Source organism: Mobula hypostoma, chromosome 3 (genome assembly GCF_963921235.1).
Source record: "Mobula hypostoma chromosome 3, sMobHyp1.1, whole genome shotgun sequence".
NCBI lineage: Eukaryota > Metazoa > Chordata > Chondrichthyes > Myliobatiformes > Myliobatidae > Mobula > Mobula hypostoma.
Genome location: NC_086099.1, coordinates 228,280,555 through 228,300,183, shown reverse-complemented (window position 1 = coordinate 228,300,183; position 19,629 = coordinate 228,280,555). Strand labels below are relative to the sequence as shown.

The window sequence follows — 19,629 nt, the reverse complement described above, 5'->3', positions numbered from 1 at the left end:
GACACCAGAAAATGTGAGGGAGGAAAGCAGGAACGACAAGGGGAAGGGGTTTCCTGAGGGCAGACTAGGGGGGCATGCTGACCTCCAAACTCTCACTCTTTGATCAGTCCTCCCCTCCACCCCTCTCTCTCCCCCTCCCTTACCCTGCCCTCTCTATCTCTCTCTCTCTCACTTCCCCTCACTCCCTCCCTGAGTGGCCCTCCTCCTTACCCTGTCCTAAAAACATAGAAACATAGAAAGCCTACAGCACAATACAGGCCCTTCAGCCCACAATGCTGTGCCAAACATGTACTTACTTTAGAAATTACCTGGGGTTACCCATAGCCTCTACTTTTCTAAGCTCCATGTACCTGTCCAGGAGTCTCTTAAAAGACCCTATCGTATCCGCCTCCACCACCATCGTATCCGCCTCCACCAACGTCGCCAGCAGCCCATTCCACACACTCACCACTCTCTGTGTAAAAAACTGACCCCCAACATCTCCTCTGTACCGACTCCCCAGCACCTTAAAACTGTGCGGGCTCATGTTAACCATTTCAGCGCTGGGAAAAAGCCTCTTAACTATCCACACGATCAATGCCTTTTATCATCTTATACACCTCTATCAGGTCACCTCTCATCCTCCGTCGCTCCAAGGAGAAAAGGCTGAGTTCACTCAACCTATTCTCATAAGGCATGCTCCCCAATCCAGGCAACATCCTTGTAAATCTCCTCTGCACTCTTTCAATGGTTTCCACATCCTTCCTGTAGTGAGGCAACCAGAACTGAGCACAGTACTCCAAGTGGGGTCTGACCAAGGTCCTATATAGCTGCAACATTTCCTTTCTGCTCCTAAACTCAACCCCACAACTGAAAAAGGCCAATGTACCCATATGCGTTCTTAACCACAGAGTCAACCTGTGCACCAGCTTTTGAGTGTCCTAAGGACTCGGACCCCAAGATCCCTCTGATCCTCCACACTGCCAAGAGTATGACCATTAATACTGTATTCTGCCATCATATTTGACCTCAAACAACAGGAATTCTGCAGATGCTGGAAATTCAAGCAACACACATAAAAGTTGCTGGTGAACGCAGCTGGCCAGGCAGCATCTCTAGGAAGAGGTGCAGTCGACGTTTCAGGCCGAGACCCTTCGTCAGGACTCCCCGTCCCCCTCCAGCTTTCAAATCCCTTACTCACTCTTCCTTCAGTTAGTCCTGACGAAGGGTCTCGGCCTGAAACGTCAACTGCACCTCTTCCTAAAGATGCTGCCTGGCCTGCTGCGTTCACCAGCAACTTTGATGTGTGTTGATCATATTTGACCTACCAAAATGAACCACCTCACACTTATCTGGGTTGAACTCCATCTGCCACTTCTCAGCCCAGTTTTGCATCCTATCAATGTCCCACTGTAACCTCTGTCAGCCCTCCACACTATCCACAACACCCCCAACCTTTGCGTCATCAGCAAATTTACTAACCCATCCCTCCACTTCCTCATCCAGGTCACTTAAAAATATCATGAAGAGAAGGGGTCCCAGAACAGATCCCTGAGGCACACCACTGGTCACCGACCTCCATGCAGAATATGACCCGTCTACAACCACTCTTTGCCTTCTGTGGGCAAGCCAGTTCTGGATCCACAAAGCAAGGTCCCCTTGGATCCCATGCCTCCTTATTTTCTCAATAAGCCTTGTATGGGGTACCTTATCAAATGCCTTGCTGAAATCCAGATACACTACATCTACTGCTCTACCTTCATCAATGTCACATCCTCAAAAACTTCAATCAGGCTCATAAGGCACAACCTGCCTTTGACAAAGCCATGCTGACTATTCCTAATCATATTATGCCTCTCCAAATGTTCATAAATCCTGCCTCTCGAGATCTTTTCCATCAACTTACCAATCATAATCGCAATTCTCTCTCCCCCTCCCCACCCTGTCCACCCCCTTCTCACTCTCTCTGTCTCCACTCTCTGTGGAGAGGATGTTTCCTATGGTGAGAGAGTCAAGAACCAGAGGACATGGCCTAAGCATAGAGGGGCGTCCTTTTACAAATGGAGTTGGAGGAATTTCTTTAGCCAGAGGGAGATGAATCTGTGGAATTTATTGCTACAGATGACTGTGAAGGCTAAGCCATTGGGTATATTTTAAGTGGAGTTTGATAATTTCTTGATTAGTTAGAACATTAAAGGTTACGGGGAGAAGGCAGGAAAATAGGGTTGAGAGGAATAGTAAATCAGCCATGATTAAATGGCAGAGTCCCTCCCTCCCTCCTTTACTGCCCTTCCTGAATGGCTGTCCTCCATTTCCAGAAGCCCCACGTGGCCTCCTCCTTACCCTGCCCTCTTCCGGTGCCCCGAGAACTCGCGGGCATACGAGAGCGCCCTGTCCCCGAACAGAAAGTTCTCGTCCACCATGGTGGAGCCCATGGCATTCTCCGATGTGTACATTCGCAGGATGAAGGGTTCAAATGCCAGACCAAGGAACCAGACGATGCCCACCACGTAGCACAGGAGGCTGAAACAAGACCAGATAACACAGATATCAGAACATCCCATCTCATCAACCATTCCCACAGTCCCCGGTCGAGGTACCAACCAGCACAAAGAACCACCACACACTCCCGGGGTCAGACACAGAGTGAAACACCCTCCACACTGTCCCATCACACACTCCTGGGGTCAAACAGAGTGAAACTCCCTCCACACCGTCCCATCACACACTCCTGGGGTCAGACACACAGTGTAGCTCCCTCCACACTGTCTCATCACACACTCCCGGGGTCAGACCCAGAATGAAACTCCCTCCACACCATCCCATCACACACTCCCGGGGTCAGACAGAGTGAAACTCCCTCCACACTGTCCCATCACACACTCCCGGGGTCAGACACAGAGTGAAACTCCCTCCACACCATCCCATCACACAATCCCAGGGTCAGACACAGAGTGAATCTCCCTCCACACCGTCCCATCACACAATTCCTGGGTCAGACACAGAGTGAATCTCCCTCCACACCGTTCCATCACACACTCCCGGGGTCAGATACAGACTGAAGCTCTCTCCACACTGTCCCATCACACACTCCCGGGGTCAGACACAGAGTGAAACTCCCTCCACACCATCCCATCACACAATCCCAGGGTCAGACACAGAGTGAATCTCCCTCCACACTGTCCCATCACACACTCCCAGGGTCAGACACAGAGTGAATCTCCCTCCGCACCGTCCCATCACACAATCCCGGGGTCAGACCCAGAGTGAAACTCCCTCCACACCATCCCATCACACACTCCCGGGGTCAGACACAGAGTGAAACTCCCTCCACACCATCCCATCACACACTCCCGGGGTCAGACACAGAGTGAATCTCCCTCCACACTGTCCCATCACACACTCCCGGGGTCAGACCCAGAATGAAACTCCCTCCACACCATCCCATCACACATTCCCGGGGTCAGACAGAGTGAAACTCCCTCCACACTGTCCCATCACACACTCCCGGGGTCAGACACAGAGTGAAACTCCCTCCACACCATCCCATCACACAATCCCAGGGTCAGACACAGAGTGAATCTCCCTCCACACCGTCCCATCACACACTTCCTGGGTGAGACACAGAGTGAATCTCCCTCCACACCGTTCCATCACACACTCCCGGGGTCAGATACAGACTGAAGCTCTCTCCACACTGTCCCATCACACACTCCCGGGGTCAGACACAGAGTGAAACTCCCTCCACACCATCCCATCACACAATCCCGGGGTCAGACACAGAGTGAAGCTCCCTCCACACCGTCCCATCACACACTCCCGGGGTCAGACTGTGATGGGGTCCTGAATGTGTTTTGAAAAGAGAGAGAGAGTTGTGGAACACATACACCTTGTTAAAAGAGAGAGAGAGGCGAAGACTGCTTTGAGATGGTGTTATGGTTTTTCAGCAGCATATTTACACTTCTGCAAGGACTGTGGCAGCTTCCAAGTTCTTACAGAGAGAGAAGGGAGGAGCTGCTTGATGGACAGCTGGTATTCAGCACGGTGAGATAAATGGAAGGTCAGCTGTTAGACCTACAGACACATGGTTTTGGACACTGAATGGGCTTCGTTGTGCTCACAGAAAAGGTAGGTTTTGGAGGATCGATCAGTGGCTCTCGCAGTGAAAAGGGTGTGACTGGTGGGGAGTTATTTGTGTGTCCAACCCTCGCCTGGGTTGATAATTCCTCCACAGAAGAACGGTCCCCTTTGTTGTGGTCACAGTTGGTGACTTCTGAAGGATTTCGAGGATTTCAGAGGACAGCAGGAAGATCGGCGGCGTCAGCTCACCTGAAGACTCAAATCTCTCCCTCTCTCTCTCTCCATCACTACTCAACTCAATACCACGAACTGAACTGAACTTTACTCATCATCATAAGACTATCTATTTACCCCTAGACTTGAAGAAGCTTGGTTTTCATATATTTCCACACTTACCTATATATAATCTTTGCTAACTTGTTTGATTTATCTGCATTTATATTACTGTACTGCGTAGTTACTAATAAATACTATCAGTTAATAGCAATACTGGACTCCAAACTGTTTTCCATTTCTTTTGGTTCTTTAACCCATCACAGGGTACGTGACAAGACACAAAGTGAAGCTCCCTCTACATCTACACCATCCTGTTACACATAAGCTACTCAGCCCATCATTCGTGCTGTAAGATTCAATGAAATCAAGCTCACACTGCTTCTGTGCACGTACCCCTGAATTTTGTCTCAGCATCCCCCGAATGATGTGTTGAAGTTTTAATTTTTAAGGAGATACAGCACAGTAACAGGTCCTTGCAGCACAACAATCTTCCGCTCCCCAATTACACTCACATGATCAATGAACCTACTAACCCATACCCACGCTCCGGTCTCCTCTCATGGGCTTGGTTTGGGTTACCAAGCTGGGGACGTTTGGGTTACCGGGCTGGGGTCATTTGGGTTACAGAGTTGGGAACGTTTGGGTTACAGAGTTGGGGACGTGTGGGTTACCAAGCTGGGGATGTGTGGTTTACAGAGTTGGGGACGTGTGGTTTACAGAGTTGGGGACGTGTGGTTTACTGAGTTGGGGACGTGTGGGTTACTGAGTTGGGGATGTGGGGGTTATCGGGCTGGGGTCATTTGGGTTACAGAGTTGGGGACGTGTGGGTTACCAAGTTGGGTACGTGTGGGTTACCGGGTTGGGGACGTGTGGGTTACCGAGTTGGGGACGTGTGGGTTACCGGGCTGGGGTCATTTGAGTTACCGGGTTGGGGACGTGTGGGTTACCGGGTTGGGGACGTTTGGGTTACCGGGTTGGGGATGTTTGGGTTACTGAGTTGGGGACGTGTGGGTTACCGGGCTGGGGTCGTTTGGGTTACAGAGTTGGGGACGTGTGGGTTACCAAGTTGGGTACGTGTGGGTTACCAGGTTGGGGACGTGTGGGTTACCAGGTTGGGGACGTGTGGGTTACCGAGTTGGGGACGTGTGGGTTACCGGGCTGGGGTCATTTGGGTTACAGAGTTGGGAACGTGTGGGTTACCAAGTTGGGTACGTGTGGGTTACCGGGTTGGGGACGTGTGGGTTACCGGGTTGGGGATGTTTGGGTTACCCGGTTGGGGATGTTTGGGTTACTGAGTTGGGGACGTGTGGGTTACCGGGCTGGGGTCGTTTGGGTTACAGAGTTGGGGACGTGTGGGTTACCAAGTTGGGTACGTGTGGGTTACCGGGTTGGGTATGTATGGGTTACCGGGTTGGGTACGTGTGGGTTACCGGGTTGGGGACGTGTGGGTTACCGGGTTGGGGACGTTTGGGTTACCGGGTTGGGGACATGTGGGTTACCGGGTTGGGTACGTATGGGTTACCGGGTTGGGGACGTGTGGGTTACCAAGTTGGGGACGTGTGGGTTACCGGGTTGGGGACGTGTGGGTTACCGGGTTGGGGATGTTTGGGTTACCGGGTTGGGGACATGTGGGTTACCGGGTTGGGGATGTTTGGGTTACTGAGTTGGGGACGTGTGGGTTACCGGGCTGGGGATGTTTGGGTTACTGAGTTGGGGACGTGTGGGTTACCGGGCTGGGGTCATTTGGGTTACAGAGTTGGGGACGTGTGGGTTACCAAGTTGGGGACGTGTGGGTTACCGAGTTGGGGACGTGTGGGTTACCGGGTTGGGGACGTGGGGGTTACCGGGTTGGGGATGTTTGGGTTACTGAGTTGGGGTCGTGTGGGTTACCAAGTTGGGGACGTGTGGGTTACCCGGTTGGGGACGTGTGGGTTACCGGGTTGGGGATGTTTGGGTTACCGAGTTGGGGTCGTGTGGGTTACCGGGTTGGGGACGTGTGGGTTACCGGGTTGGGAACGTTTGGGTTACAGAGTTGGGGACGTGTGGGTTACCAAGTTGGGGACGTGTGGGTTACCGGGTTGGGGACGTGTGGGTTACCAAGTTGGGGACGTGTGGGTTACTGGGTTGGGGACGTGTGGGTTACCAAGTTGGGGTCGTGTGGGTTACCGGGTTGGGGATGTTTGGGTTACCGAGTTGGGGTCGTGTGGGTTACCGGGTTGGGGACGTGTGGGTTACCGGGTTGGGGATGTTTGGGTTACTGAGTTGGGGATGTGTGGGTTACCGGGTTGTGGACGTGTGGGTTACCGGGTTGTGGACGTGTGGGTTACCGGGTTGGGGACGTGTGGGTTACCGGGTTGGGGATGTTTGGGTTACAGAGTTGGGGATGTTTGGGTTACTGAGTTGGGGTCGTGTGGGTTACCGGGTTGGGGATGTTTGGGTTACTGAGTTGGGGATGTTTGGGTTACTGAGTTGGGGTCGTGTGGGTTACCGGGTTGGGGACGTGTGGGTTACCGGGTTGGGGATGTTTGGGTTACCGAGTTGGGGATGTGTGGGTTACCGGGTTGTGGACGTGTGGGTTACCGGGTTGTGGACGTGTGGGTTACCGGGTTGGGGACGTGTGGGTTACCGGGTTGGGGATGTTTGGGTTACAGAGTTGGGGATGTTTGGGTTACTGAGTTGGGGTCGTGTGGGTTACCGGGTTGGGGATGTTTGGGTTACTGAGTTGGGGATGTTTGGGTTACTGAGTTGGGGTCGTGTGGGTTACCAGGTTGGGGACGTGTGGGTTACCAGGTTGGGGACGTGTGGGTTACCGGGTTGGGGATGTTTGGGTTACTGAGTTGGGGTCGTGTGGGTTACCGGGTTGGGGACGTGTGGGTTACCGGTTTGGGGACGTGTGGGTTACCGAGTTGGGGACGTGTGGGTTACCGGGTTGGGGACGTGGGGGTTACCGGGTTGGGGATGTTTGGGTTACTGAGTTGGGGTCGTGTGGGTTACCGGGTTGGGGACGTGTGGGTTACCGGGTTGGGATGTTTGGGTTACCGAGTTGGGGACGTGTGGGTTACCGGGTTGGGGACGTGTGGGTTACCGGGTTGGGGATGTGTGGGTTACCGAGTTGGGGACGTATGGGTTACCGGGTTGGGGATGTTTGGGTTACCGAGTTGGGGTCGTGTGGGTTACCGGGTTGGGGACGTGTGGGTTGCCGGGTTGGGGACGTGTGGGTTACCGGGTTGGGGATGTTTGGGTTACTGAGTTGGGGACGTGTGGGTTACCGGGTTGGGGACGTGTGGGTTACCGGGTTGGGGATGTGTGGGTTACCGGGTTGGGGACGTGTGGGTTACCGGGTTGGGGATGTTTGGGTTACTGAGTTGGGGACGTGTGGGTTACCGGGTTGGGGACGTGTGGGTTACAGGGTTGGGGATGTTTGGGTTACTGAGTTGGGGTCGTGTGGGTTACCGGGTTGGGGACGTGTGGGTTACCGGGTTGGGGATGTTTGGGTTACTGAGTTGGGGACGTGTGGGTTACCGGGTTGGGGACGTGTGGGTTACCGGGTTGGGGATGTTTGGGTTACCGGGTTGGGGACGTGTGGGTTACCGGGTTGGGGATGTTTGGGTTACTGAGTTGGGGACGTGTGGGTTACCGGGTTGGGGATGTTTGGGTTACTGAGTTGGGGTCGTGTGGGTTACCGGGTTGGGGACGTGTGGGTTACCGGTTTGGGGACGTGTGGGTTAACGGGTTGGGTTACCGGGTTGGGGACGTGTGGGTTACCGGGTTGGGGACGTGTGGGTTACCAAGTTGGGGACGTGTGGGTTACCGGGTTGGGATGTTTGGGTTACTGAGTTGGGGTCGTGTGGGTTACCGGGTTGGGGACGTGTGGGTTACCGGGTTGGGATGTTTGGGTTACCGAGTTGGGGACGTGTGGGTTACCGGGTTGGGGACGTGTGGGTTACCGGGTTGGGGATGTGTGGGTTACCGAGTTGGGGACGTATGGGTTACCGGGTTGGGGATGTTTGGGTTACCGAGTTGGGGTCGTGTGGGTTACCGGGTTGGGGACGTGTGGGTTGCCGGGTAGGGGACGTGTGGGTTACCGGGTTGGGGATGTTTGGGTTACTGAGTTGGGGACGTGTGGGTTACCGGGTTGGGGACGTGTGGGTTACCGGGTTGGGGATGTTTGAGTTACCGGGTTGGGGACGTGTGGGTTACCGGGTTGGGGATGTTTGGGTTACTGAGTTGGGGACGTGTGGGTTACCGGGTTGGGGACGTGTGGGTTACAGGTTTGGGGATGTTTGGGTTACTGAGTTGGGGTCGTGTGGGTTACCGGGTTGGGGACGTGTGGGTTACCGGGTTGGGGATGTTTGGGTTACTGAGTTGGGGACGTGTGGGTTACCGGGTTGGGGACGTGTGGGTTACCGGGTTGGGGATGTTTGGGTTACCGGGTTGGGGACGTGTGGGTTACCGGGTTGGGGATGTTTGGGTTACTGAGTTGGGGACGTGTGGGTTACCGGGTTAGGGATGTTTGGGTTACTGAGTTGGGGTCGTGTGGGTTACCGGGTTGGGGACGTGTGGGTTACCGGGTTGGGGACGTGTGGGTTACAGGGTTGGGGATGTTTGGGTTACTGAGTTGGGGTCGTGTGGGTTACCGGGTTGGGGACGTGTGGGTTACCGGGTTGGGGATGTTTGGGTTACTGAGTTGGGGACGTGTGGGTTACCGGGTTGGGGACGTGTGGGTTACCGGGTTGGGGATGTTTGGGTTACCGGGTTGGGGACGTGTGGGTTACCGGGTTGGGGATGTTTGGGTTACTGAGTTGGGGACGTGTGGGTTACCGGGTTGGGGATGTTTGGGTTACTGAGTTGGGGTCGTGTGGGTTACCGGGTTGGGGACGTGTGGGTTACCGGGTTGGGGATGTTTGGGTTACTGAGTTGGGGTCGTGTGGGTTACCGGGTTGGGGACGTGTGGGTTACTGGGTTGGGGATGTTTGGGTTACCAAGTTGGGGTCGTGTGGGTTACTGGGTTGGGGATGTGTGGGTTACCGGGTTGGGGATGTGTGGGTTACCGGGTTGGGGATGTTTGGGTTACTGGGTTGGGGATGTTTGGGTTACCAAGTTGGGTACGTGTGGGTTACCGGGTTGGGGACGTGTGGGTTACCGGGTTGGGGACGTGTGGGTTACCGGGTTGGGGATGTTTGGGTTACCTGGTTGGGGATGTTTGGGTTACTGAGTTGGGGACGTGTGGGTTACCGGGCTGGGGTCGTTTGGGTTACAGAGTTGGGGACGTGTGGGTTACCAAGTTGGGTACGTGTGGGTTACCGGGTTGGGTATGTATGGGTTACCGGGTTGGGTACGTGTGGGTTACCGGGTTGGGGACGTGTGGGTTACCGGGTTGGGGACGTTTGGGTTACCGGGTTGGGGACATGTGGGTTACCGGGTTGGGTACGTATGGGTTACCGGGTTGGGGACGTGTGGGTTACCAAGTTGGGGACGTGTGGGTTACCGGGTTGGGGACGTGTGGGTTACCGGGTTGGGGATGTTTGGGTTACCGGGTTGGGGACATGTGGGTTACCGGGTTGGGGATGTTTGGGTTACTGAGTTGGGGACGTGTGGGTTACCGGGCTGGGGATGTTTGGGTTACTGAGTTGGTGTCGTGTGGGTTACGTTGGGGACGTGGGGTTACGGTGGGTTACCGGGTTGGGGACGTGTGGGTTACCGGGTTGGGGACGTGGGGGTTACCGGGTTGGGGATGTTTGGGTTACTGAGTTGGGGTCGTGTGGGTTACCAAGACCCGGTTGGGGACGTGGGGGTCGTGTACCGAGTTGGGGACGTATGGGTTACCGGGTTGGGGATGTTTGGGTTACCGAGTTGGGGTCGTGTGGGTTACCGGGTTGGGGACGTGTGGGTTACCGGGTTGGGGACGTGTGGGTTACCGGGTTGGGGATGTTTGGGTTACTGAGTTGGGGACGTGTGGGTTACCGGGTTGGGGACGTGTGGGTTACCGGGTTGGGGATGTTTGGGTTACCGGGTTGGGGACGTGTGGGTTACCGGGTTGGGGATGTTTGGGTTACTGAGTTGGGGACGTGTGGGTTACCGGGTTGGGGACGTGTGGGTTACCGGGTTGGGGAAGTGTGGGTTACCGGGTTGGGGATGTTTGGGTTTGGGACGTGTGGGTTACCGGGTTGGGGACGTGTGGGTTACCGGGTTGGGGACGTGTGGGTTACCGGGTTGGGGACGTGTGGGTTACCGGGTTGGGGACGTGTGGGTTACCAAGTTGGGGACGTGTGGGTTACCGGGTTGGGGACGTGTGGGTTACCGGGTTGGGGATGTTTGGGTTACTGAGTTGGGGACGTGTGGGTTACCGGGTTGGGGACGTGTGGGTTACCGGGTTGGGGACGTGTGGGTTACCGGGCTGGGGATGTTTGGGTTACTGAGTTGGGGACGTGTGGGTTACCGGGCTGGGGTCATTTGGGTTACAGAGTTGGGGACGTGTGGGTTACCAAGTTGGGGACGTGTGGGTTACCGAGTTGGGGACGTGTGGGTTACCGGGTTGGGGACGTGTGGGTTACCGGGTTGGGGACGTGGGGGTTACCGGGTTGGGGATGTTTGGGTTACTGAGTTGGGGTCGTGTGGGTTACCAAGTTGGGGACGTGTGGGTTACCCGGTTGGGGACGTGTGGGTTACCGGGTTGGGGATGTTTGGGTTACCGAGTTGGGGTCGTGTGGGTTACCGGGTTGGGGACGTGTGGGTTACCGGGTTGGGAACGTTTGGGTTACAGAGTTGGGGACGTGTGGGTTACCAAGTTGGGGACGTGTGGGTTACCGGGTTGGGGATGTGTGGGTTACCGAGTTGGGGACGTATGGGTTACCGGGTTGGGGATGTTTGGGTTACCGAGTTGGGGTCGTGTGGGTTACCGGGTTGGGGACGTGTGGGTTGCCGGGTTGGGGACGTGTGGGTTACCGGGTTGGGGATGTTTGGGTTACTGAGTTGGGGACGTGTGGTTACCGGGTTGGGGACGTGTGGGTTACCGGGTTGGGGATGTTTGGGTTACCGGGTTGGGGACGTGTGGGTTACCGGGTTGGGGATGTTTGGGTTACTGAGTTGGGGACGTGTGGGTTACCGGGTTGGGGACGTGTGGGTTACAGGGTTGGGGATGTTTGGGTTACTGAGTTGGGGTTGTGTGGGTTACCGGGTTGGGGACGTGTGGGTTACCGGGTTGGGGATGTTTGGGTTACTGAGTTGGGGACGTGTGGGTTACCGGGTTGGGGACGTGTGGGTTACCGGGTTGGGGATGTTTGGGTTACCGGGTTGGGGACGTGTGGGTTACCGGGTTGGGGATGTTTGGGTTACTGAGTTGGGGACGTGTGGGTTACCGGGTTGGGGATGTTTGGGTTACTGAGTTGGGGTCGTGTGGGTTACCGGGTTGGGGACGTGTGGGTTACCGGGTTGGGGACGTGTGGGTTACAGGGTTGGGGATGTTTGGGTTACTGAGTTGGGGTCGTGTGGGTTACCGGGTTGGGGACGTGTGGGTTACCGGGTTGGGGATGTTTGGGTTACTGAGTTGGGGACGTGTGGGTTACCGGGTTGGGGACGTGTGGGTTACCGGGTTGGGGATGTTTGGGTTACCGGGTTGGGGACGTGTGGGTTACCGGGTTGGGGATGTTTGGGTTACTGAGTTGGGGACGTGTGGGTTACCGGGTTGGGGATGTTTGGGTTACTGAGTTGGGGTCGTGTGGGTTACCGGGTTGGGGACGTGTGGGTTACCGGGTTGGGGATGTTTGGGTTACTGAGTTGGGGTCGTGTGGGTTACCGGGTTGGGGACGTGTGGGTTACCGGGTTGGGGACGTGTGGGTTACTGGGTTGGGGATGTTTGGGTTACCAAGTTGGGGTCGTGTGGGTTACTGGGTTGGGGATGTGTGGGTTACCGGGTTGGGGATGTTTGGGTTACCGGGTTGGGGATGTGTGGGTTACCGGGTTGGGGACGTGTGGGTTACCGGGTTGGGGACGTGTGGGTTACCGGGTTGGGGATGTTTGGGTTACTGAGTTGGGGTCGTGTGGGTTACCGGGTTGGGGACGTGTGGGTTACCGGGTTGGGGATGTTTGGGTTACTGAGTTGGGGTCGTGTGGGTTACCGGGTTGGGGACGTGTGGGTTACCGGGTTGGGGACGTGTGGGTTACTGGGTTGGGGATGTTTGGGTTACCAAGTTGGGGTCGTGTGGGTTACTGGGTTGGGGATGTGTGGGTTACCGGGTTGGGGATGTTTGGGTTACTGAGTTGGGGTCGTGTGGGTTACCGGGTTGGGGACGTGTGGGTTACCGGGTTGGGGACGTGTGGGTTACTGGGTTGGGGATGTTTGGGTTACCAAGTTGGGGTCGTGTGGGTTACTGGGTTGGGGATGTTTGGGTTACTGAGTTGGGGTCGTGCTTTGTTGGCATTGGAAGTGCGCTGACACGTGCAGGCAGCCCCCGACACACCATCAGACCGTGTTGGCCGAAGACACAAACAACATATTTAACTGTAGGTTTCAACATGCATCCAACAAATAAAACTAATCGTCTCTCTACGGGCGCTGTGGCAGCGTAGCTATTCGCAAGGTATCACAGCTTGGGGTGACGAAGTTCACAGCGTACTCTGTTAGGAGTCTACACGTCCCTCGTGTGGAATGTGTAGGTTTCGATTTCCTCCCACAGTCCAAAGACTGAGCAGTTAGTAGCTGATTGTAAATTGTCCTGTGATGAGGCGGGGGTTAAATCAGAGGCTGCCGGGCAGTGAGGCTCAGTAGGCCGGAAGGGCCTGTTCCACTCTCTATGTCAAAATAAGTTAAAGACACAAATAAACCTTTCATCTCTGCAGAGGCTGGATTGGCTTTTCCCTGGAGTGAGGTCGTGAGGTCTGTAATATCTTCAGGGGCAGAGATACGATGGATGACCACAAACATTTCCCCAGGGTGGAGGGCGTCAGATTGGGGTGAGGAGGGAAAGATTTAAAGGGAATCCGAGGGCCAACCTCTCCACACAGGGCAGTGGGTCAGAACGGAGCTGCCAGAGGACGTGCTTGAGGCTGGCACAGTAACAATATTTCACAGACACTTGGTCAGGTAGAGGGACAGGAAAGGTTTAGAGGGACAGGGGTAGTGGGACTCGCTCAGGTAGAGAAAAATAAAAGATAAGGAGAAAGATTAGCCTTCTTTGAAACACACAGTGAAATGTATCGTTTGTCAAAGGTTCGTCACACACTGAAATGTGTCTTCTGTCAGATTAAATCACCGAGGCTCAGGCCACAAATGCCGCCACAGTTGTGGTGCCTACATAGCATCCCCACTACTCCCTAATCTGAACATCTTTGGACTGTGGGAGGAAATCAGAGCACCCAGCGGAAACCCACGTGGTCACCGGGAGAGCGTACAGACAGCACTGGGTATAGAACCCTGACTGGCGATCGCCGGTGCTGTACAGCGAAGCGTTAACTGCTACGTTACCACGCAGCCCCAAAGGCAACTTGGTCAGCATGAACGAGCCGCTCGTGTTCAGAACGACTGTGTGACTCTCTTCCCTCTGAACCCCTGAGGAAGCCCTCGCCTTTGCCCACTGACCACTCACCACAGCGGCCCCCTCACCCACTGACCACTCACCACAGCGGCCCCCTCACCCGCTGCCCACTCACCACAGCGGCCCCTCGCCCTCGCCCACTGACCACTCACCACAGCGGCCCCTCGCCCTCACCCACTGACCACTCACCACAGCGGCCCCTCGCCCTCACCCACTGACCACTCACCACAGCGGCCCCTCGCCCTCGCCCACTGACCACTCACCACAGCGGCCCCCTCACCCACTGACCACTCACCACAGCGGCCCCCTCACCCGCTGCCCACTCACCACAGCGGCCCCTCGCCCTCACCCACTGACCACTCACCACAGCGGCCCCTCGCCCTCACCCACTGACCACTCACCACAGCGGCCCCTCGCCCTCGCCCACTGACCACTCACCACAGCGGCCCCTCACCCGCTGCCCACTCACCACAGCGGCCCCCTCACCCTCGCCCACTGACCACTCACCACAGCGGCCCCTCGCCCTCACCCACTGACCACTCACCACAGCGGCCCCCTCACCCACTGACCACTCACCACAGCGGCCCCTCGCCCTCACCCACTGACCACTCACCACAGCGGCCCCTCGCCCTCGCCCACTGACCACTCACCACAGCGGCCCCCTCACCCGCTGCCCACTCACCACAGCGGCCCCTCGCCCTCACCCACTGACCACTCACCACAGCGGCCCCTCGCCCTCGCCCACTGACCACTCACCACAGCGGCCCCTCACCCTCACCCACTGACCACTCACCACAGCGGCCCCTCGCCCTCACCCACTGACCACTCCCCACAGCGGCCCCTCGCCCTCGCCCACTGACCACTCACCACAGCGGCCCCTCGCCCTCACCCACTGACCACTCACCACAGCGGCCCCTCGCCCTCACCCACTGACCACTCACCACAGCGGCCCCTCACCCTCACCCACTGACCACTCACCACAGCGGCCCCTCCCCCTCACCCACTGACCACTCACCACAGCGGCCCCTCACCCTCACCCACTGACCACTCACCACAGCGGCCCCTCACCCTCACCCACTGACCACTCACCACAGCGGCCCCCCGCCCTCGCCCACTGACCACTCACCACAGCGGCCCCTCGCCCTCGCCCACTGACCACTCACCACAGCGGCCCCTCACCCTCGCCCACTGACCACTCACCACAGCGGCCCCTCACCCTCACCCACTGACCACTCACCACAGCGGCCCCTCACCCTCGCCCACTGACCACTCACCACAGCGGCCCCTCGCCCTCGCCCACTGACCACTCACCACAGTGGCCCCTCACCCTCACCCACTGACCACTCACCACAGCGGCCCCTCACCCTCACCCACTGACCACTCACCACAGCGGCCCCTCACCCACTGACCACTCACCACAGCGGCCCCTCACCCTCACCCACTGACCACTCACCACAGTGGCCCCACACCCTCACCCACTGACCACTCACCACAGCGGCCCCTCACCCACTGACCACTCACCACAGCGGCCCCTCGCCCACTGACCACTCACCACAGCGGCCCCTCACCCTCACCCACTGACCACTCACCACAGCGGCCCCTCACCCTCGCCCACTGACCACTCACCACAGCGGCCCCTCACCCTCGCCCACTGACCACTCACCACAGCGGCCCCTCGCCCTCACCCACTGACCACTCACCACAGCGGCCCCTCGCCCTCACCCACTGACCACTCACCACAGCGGCCCCTCACCCACTGACCACTCACCACAGCGGCCCCTCACCCTCACCCACTGACCACTCACCACAGCGGCCCCTCACCCTCACCCACTGACCACTCACCACAGCGGCCCCTCGCCCACTGACCACTCACCACAGCGGCCCCTCACCCTCACCCACTGACCACTCACCACAGCGGCCCCTCACCCTCACCCACTGACCACTCACCACAGCGGCCCCTCACCCTCACCCACTGACCACTCACCACAGCGGCCCCTCACCCTCACCCACTGACCACTCACCACAGCGGCCCCTCACCCTCACCCACTGACCACTCACCACAGCGGCCCCTCACCCTCACCCACTGACCACTCACCACAGCGGCCCCTCACCCTCACCCACTGACCACTCACCACAGCGGCCCCTCGCCCTCGCCCACTGACCACTCACCACAGCGGCCCCTCACCCTCACCCACTGACCACTCACCACAGCGGCCCCTCACCCTCACCCACTGACCACTCACCACAGCGGCCCCTCGCCCACTGACCACTCACCACAGCAGCCCCTCACCCTCACCCACTGACCACTCACCACAGCGGCCCCTCACCCTCACCCACTGACCACTCACCACAGCGGCCCCTCGCCCTCACCCACTGACCACTCACCACAGCGGCCCCCCGCCCTCACCCACTGACCACTCACCACAGCGGCCCCTCACCCTCACCCACTGACCACTCACCACAGCGGCCCCTCGCCCTCGCCCACTGACCACTCACCACAGCGGCCCCTCGCCCTCACCCACTGACCACTCACCACAGCGGCCCCTCACCCTCACCCACTGACCACTCACCACAGCGGCCCCTCGCCCTCGCCCACTGACCACTCACCACAGCGGCCCCTCACCCTCGCCCACTGACCACTCACCACAGCGGCCCCTCGCCCTCGCCCACTGACCACTCACCACAGCGGCCCCTCGCCCTCACCCACTGACCACTCACCACAGCGGCCCCTCGCCCTCACCCACTGACCACTCACCACAGCGGCCCCTCGCCCTCGCCCACTGACCACTCACCACAGCGGCCCCTCGCCCTCGCCCACTGACCACTCACCACAGCGGCCCCTCGCCCTCACCCACTGACCACTCACCACAGCGGCCCCTCGCCCTCGCCCACTGACCACTCACCACAGCGGCCCCTCGCCCTCGCCCACTGACCACTCACCACAGCGGCCCCTCGCCCTCACCCACTGACCACTCACCACAGCGGCCCCTCGCCCTCACCCACTGACCACTCACCACAGCGGCCCCTCGCCCTCACCCATGACCACTCACCACAGCGGCCCCTCCCCTCCCCACTGACCACTCACCACAGCGCCCCCCTCCCCACTGACCACTCACCACAGCGGCCCCTCCCCACTGACCACTCACCACAGCGGCCCCCCCCTCACCCACTGACCACTCACCACAGCGGCCCCTCACCCTCACCCACTGACCACTCACCACAGCGGCCCCTCGCCCTCACCCACTGACCACTCACCACAGCGGCCCCTCGCCCTCACCCACTGACCACTCACCACAGCGGCCCCTCGCCCTCACCCACTGACCACTCACCACAGCGGCCCCTCACCCTCACCCACTGACCACTCACCACAGCGGCCCCTCACCCTCACCCACTGACCACTCACCACAGCGGCCCCTCCCCTCACCCACTGACCACTCACCACAGCGGCCCCTCACCCTCACCCACTGACCACTCACCACAGCGGCCCCTCCCCTCACCACGCCCCACCCACCACTGACCACTCACCACAGCGGCCCCTCCCCTCACCCACTGACCACTCACCACAGCCCCTCACCCACGACCACTCACCACAGCGGCCCCTCACCCTCACCCACTGACCACTCACCACAGCGGCCCCTCGCCCACTGACCACTCACCACAGCGGCCCCTCACCCACTGACCACTCACCACAGCGGCCCCTCGCCCTCACCCACTGACCACTCACCACAGCGGCCCCTCGCCCTCACCACTGACCACTCACCACAGCGGCCCCCCGCCCTCACCCACTGACCACTCACCACAGCGGCCCCTCGCCCTCACCCACTGACCACTCACCACAGCGGCCCCCTCACCCTCACCCACTGACCACTCACCACAGCGGCCCCTCGCCCTCACCCACTGACCACTCACCACAGCAGCCCCTCACCCTCACCCACTGACCACTCACCACAGCGGCCCCTCACCCTCACCCACTGACCACTCACCACAGCGGCCCCTCACCCTCACCCACTGACCACTCACCACAGCGGCCCCTCGCCCACTGACCACTCACCACAGCAGCCCCTCACCCTCACCCACTGACCACTCACCACAGCGGCCCCTCACCTCACCCACTGACCACTCACCACAGCGGCCCCTCCCCACTGACCACTCACCACAGCGGCCCTCACCCTCACCCACTGACCACTCACCACAGCGGCCCTCACCCTCACCCACTGACCACTCACCACAGCGGCCCCTCACCCTCACCCACTGACCACTCACAGCGGCCCCTCACCCTCGCCCACTGACCACTCACCACAGCGGCCCCTCGCCCTCGCCCACTGACCACTCACCACAGCGGCCCCTCACCCTCGCCCACTGACCACTCACCACAGTGGCCCCTCGCCCTCGCCCACTGACCACTCACTACAGCGGCCCCTCGCCCTCACCACTGACCACTCACCACAGCGGCCCCTCGCCCTCACCCACTGACCACGCACCACAGCGGCCCCTCACCCTCGCCCACTGACCACTCACCACAGTGGCCCCTCGCCCTCGCCCACTGACCACTCACCACAGCGGCCCCTCGCCCTCACCCACTGACCACTCACCACAGCGGCCCCTCGCCCTCGCCCACTGACCACTCACCACAGCGGCCCCCCGCCCTCGCCCACTGACCACTCACCACAGCGGCCCCTCGCCCTCACCCACTGACCACTCACCACAGCGGCCCCTCGCCCTCACCCACTGACCACTCACCACAGCGGCCCCCCGCCCTCGCCCACTGACCACTCACCACAGCGGCCCCTCACCCACTGACCACTCACCACAGCGGCCCCTCACCCTCACCCACTGACCACTCACCACAGCGGCCCCTCGCCCTCACCCACTGACCACTCACCACAGCGGCCCCTCGCCCTCACCCACTGACCACTCACCACAGCGGCCCCTCACCCACTGACCACTCACCACAGCGGCCCCTCACCCTCACCCACTGACCACTCACCACAGCGGCCCCTCACCCTCACCCACTGACCACTCACCACAGCGGCCCCTCGCCCACTGACCACTCACCACAGCAGCCCCTCACCCTCACCCACTGACCACTCACCACAGCGGCCCCTCACCCACTGACCACTCACCACAGCGGCCCCTCACCCTCACCCACTGACCACTCACCACAGCGGCCCCTCACCCACTGACCACTCACCACAGCGGCCCCTCACCCTCACCCACTGACCACTCACCACAGCGGCCCCTCGCCCTCGCCCAGTGACCACTCACCACAGCGGCCCCTCACCCTCACCCACTGACCACTCACCACAGCGGCCCCTCGCCCACTGACCACTCACCACAGCGGCCCCTCACCCTCACCCACTGACCACTCACCACAGCGGCCCCTCACCCTCACCCACTGACCACTCACCACAGTGGCCCCTCGCCCACTGACCACTCACCACAGCGGCCCCTCACCCTCACCCACTGACCACTCACCACAGCGGCCCCTCACCCTCGCCCACTGACCACTCACCACAGCGGCCCCTCGCCCTCGCCCACTGACCACTCACCACAGCGGCCCGTCACCCTCGCCCACTGACCACTCACCACAGTGGCCCCTCGCCCTCGCCCACTGACCACTCACCACAGCGGCCCCTCGCCCTCACCACTGACCACTCACCACAGCGGCCCCTCGCCCTCGCCCACTGACCACTCACCACAGCGGCCCCTCGCCCTCACCCACTGACCACTCACCACAGCGGCCCCTCGCCCTCACCCACTG

At 59.5% G+C, this 19,629-nt stretch overlaps 1 protein-coding gene across 1 annotated transcript in view; it reads right to left on the bottom strand.

Annotated features, from left to right (window-relative positions):
- gpaa1 (glycosylphosphatidylinositol anchor attachment 1) overlaps window positions 1-19,629 on the bottom strand; it is a 54,219-nt gene that overhangs the window by 22,384 nt on the left and 12,206 nt on the right. Inside the window, exon 3 of the mRNA XM_063044685.1 lies at window positions 2,323-2,502. Coding sequence (XP_062900755.1) covers window positions 2,323-2,502 — 180 coding nt within the window. The remainder of the gene's footprint in view (window positions 1-2,322; window positions 2,503-19,629) is intronic.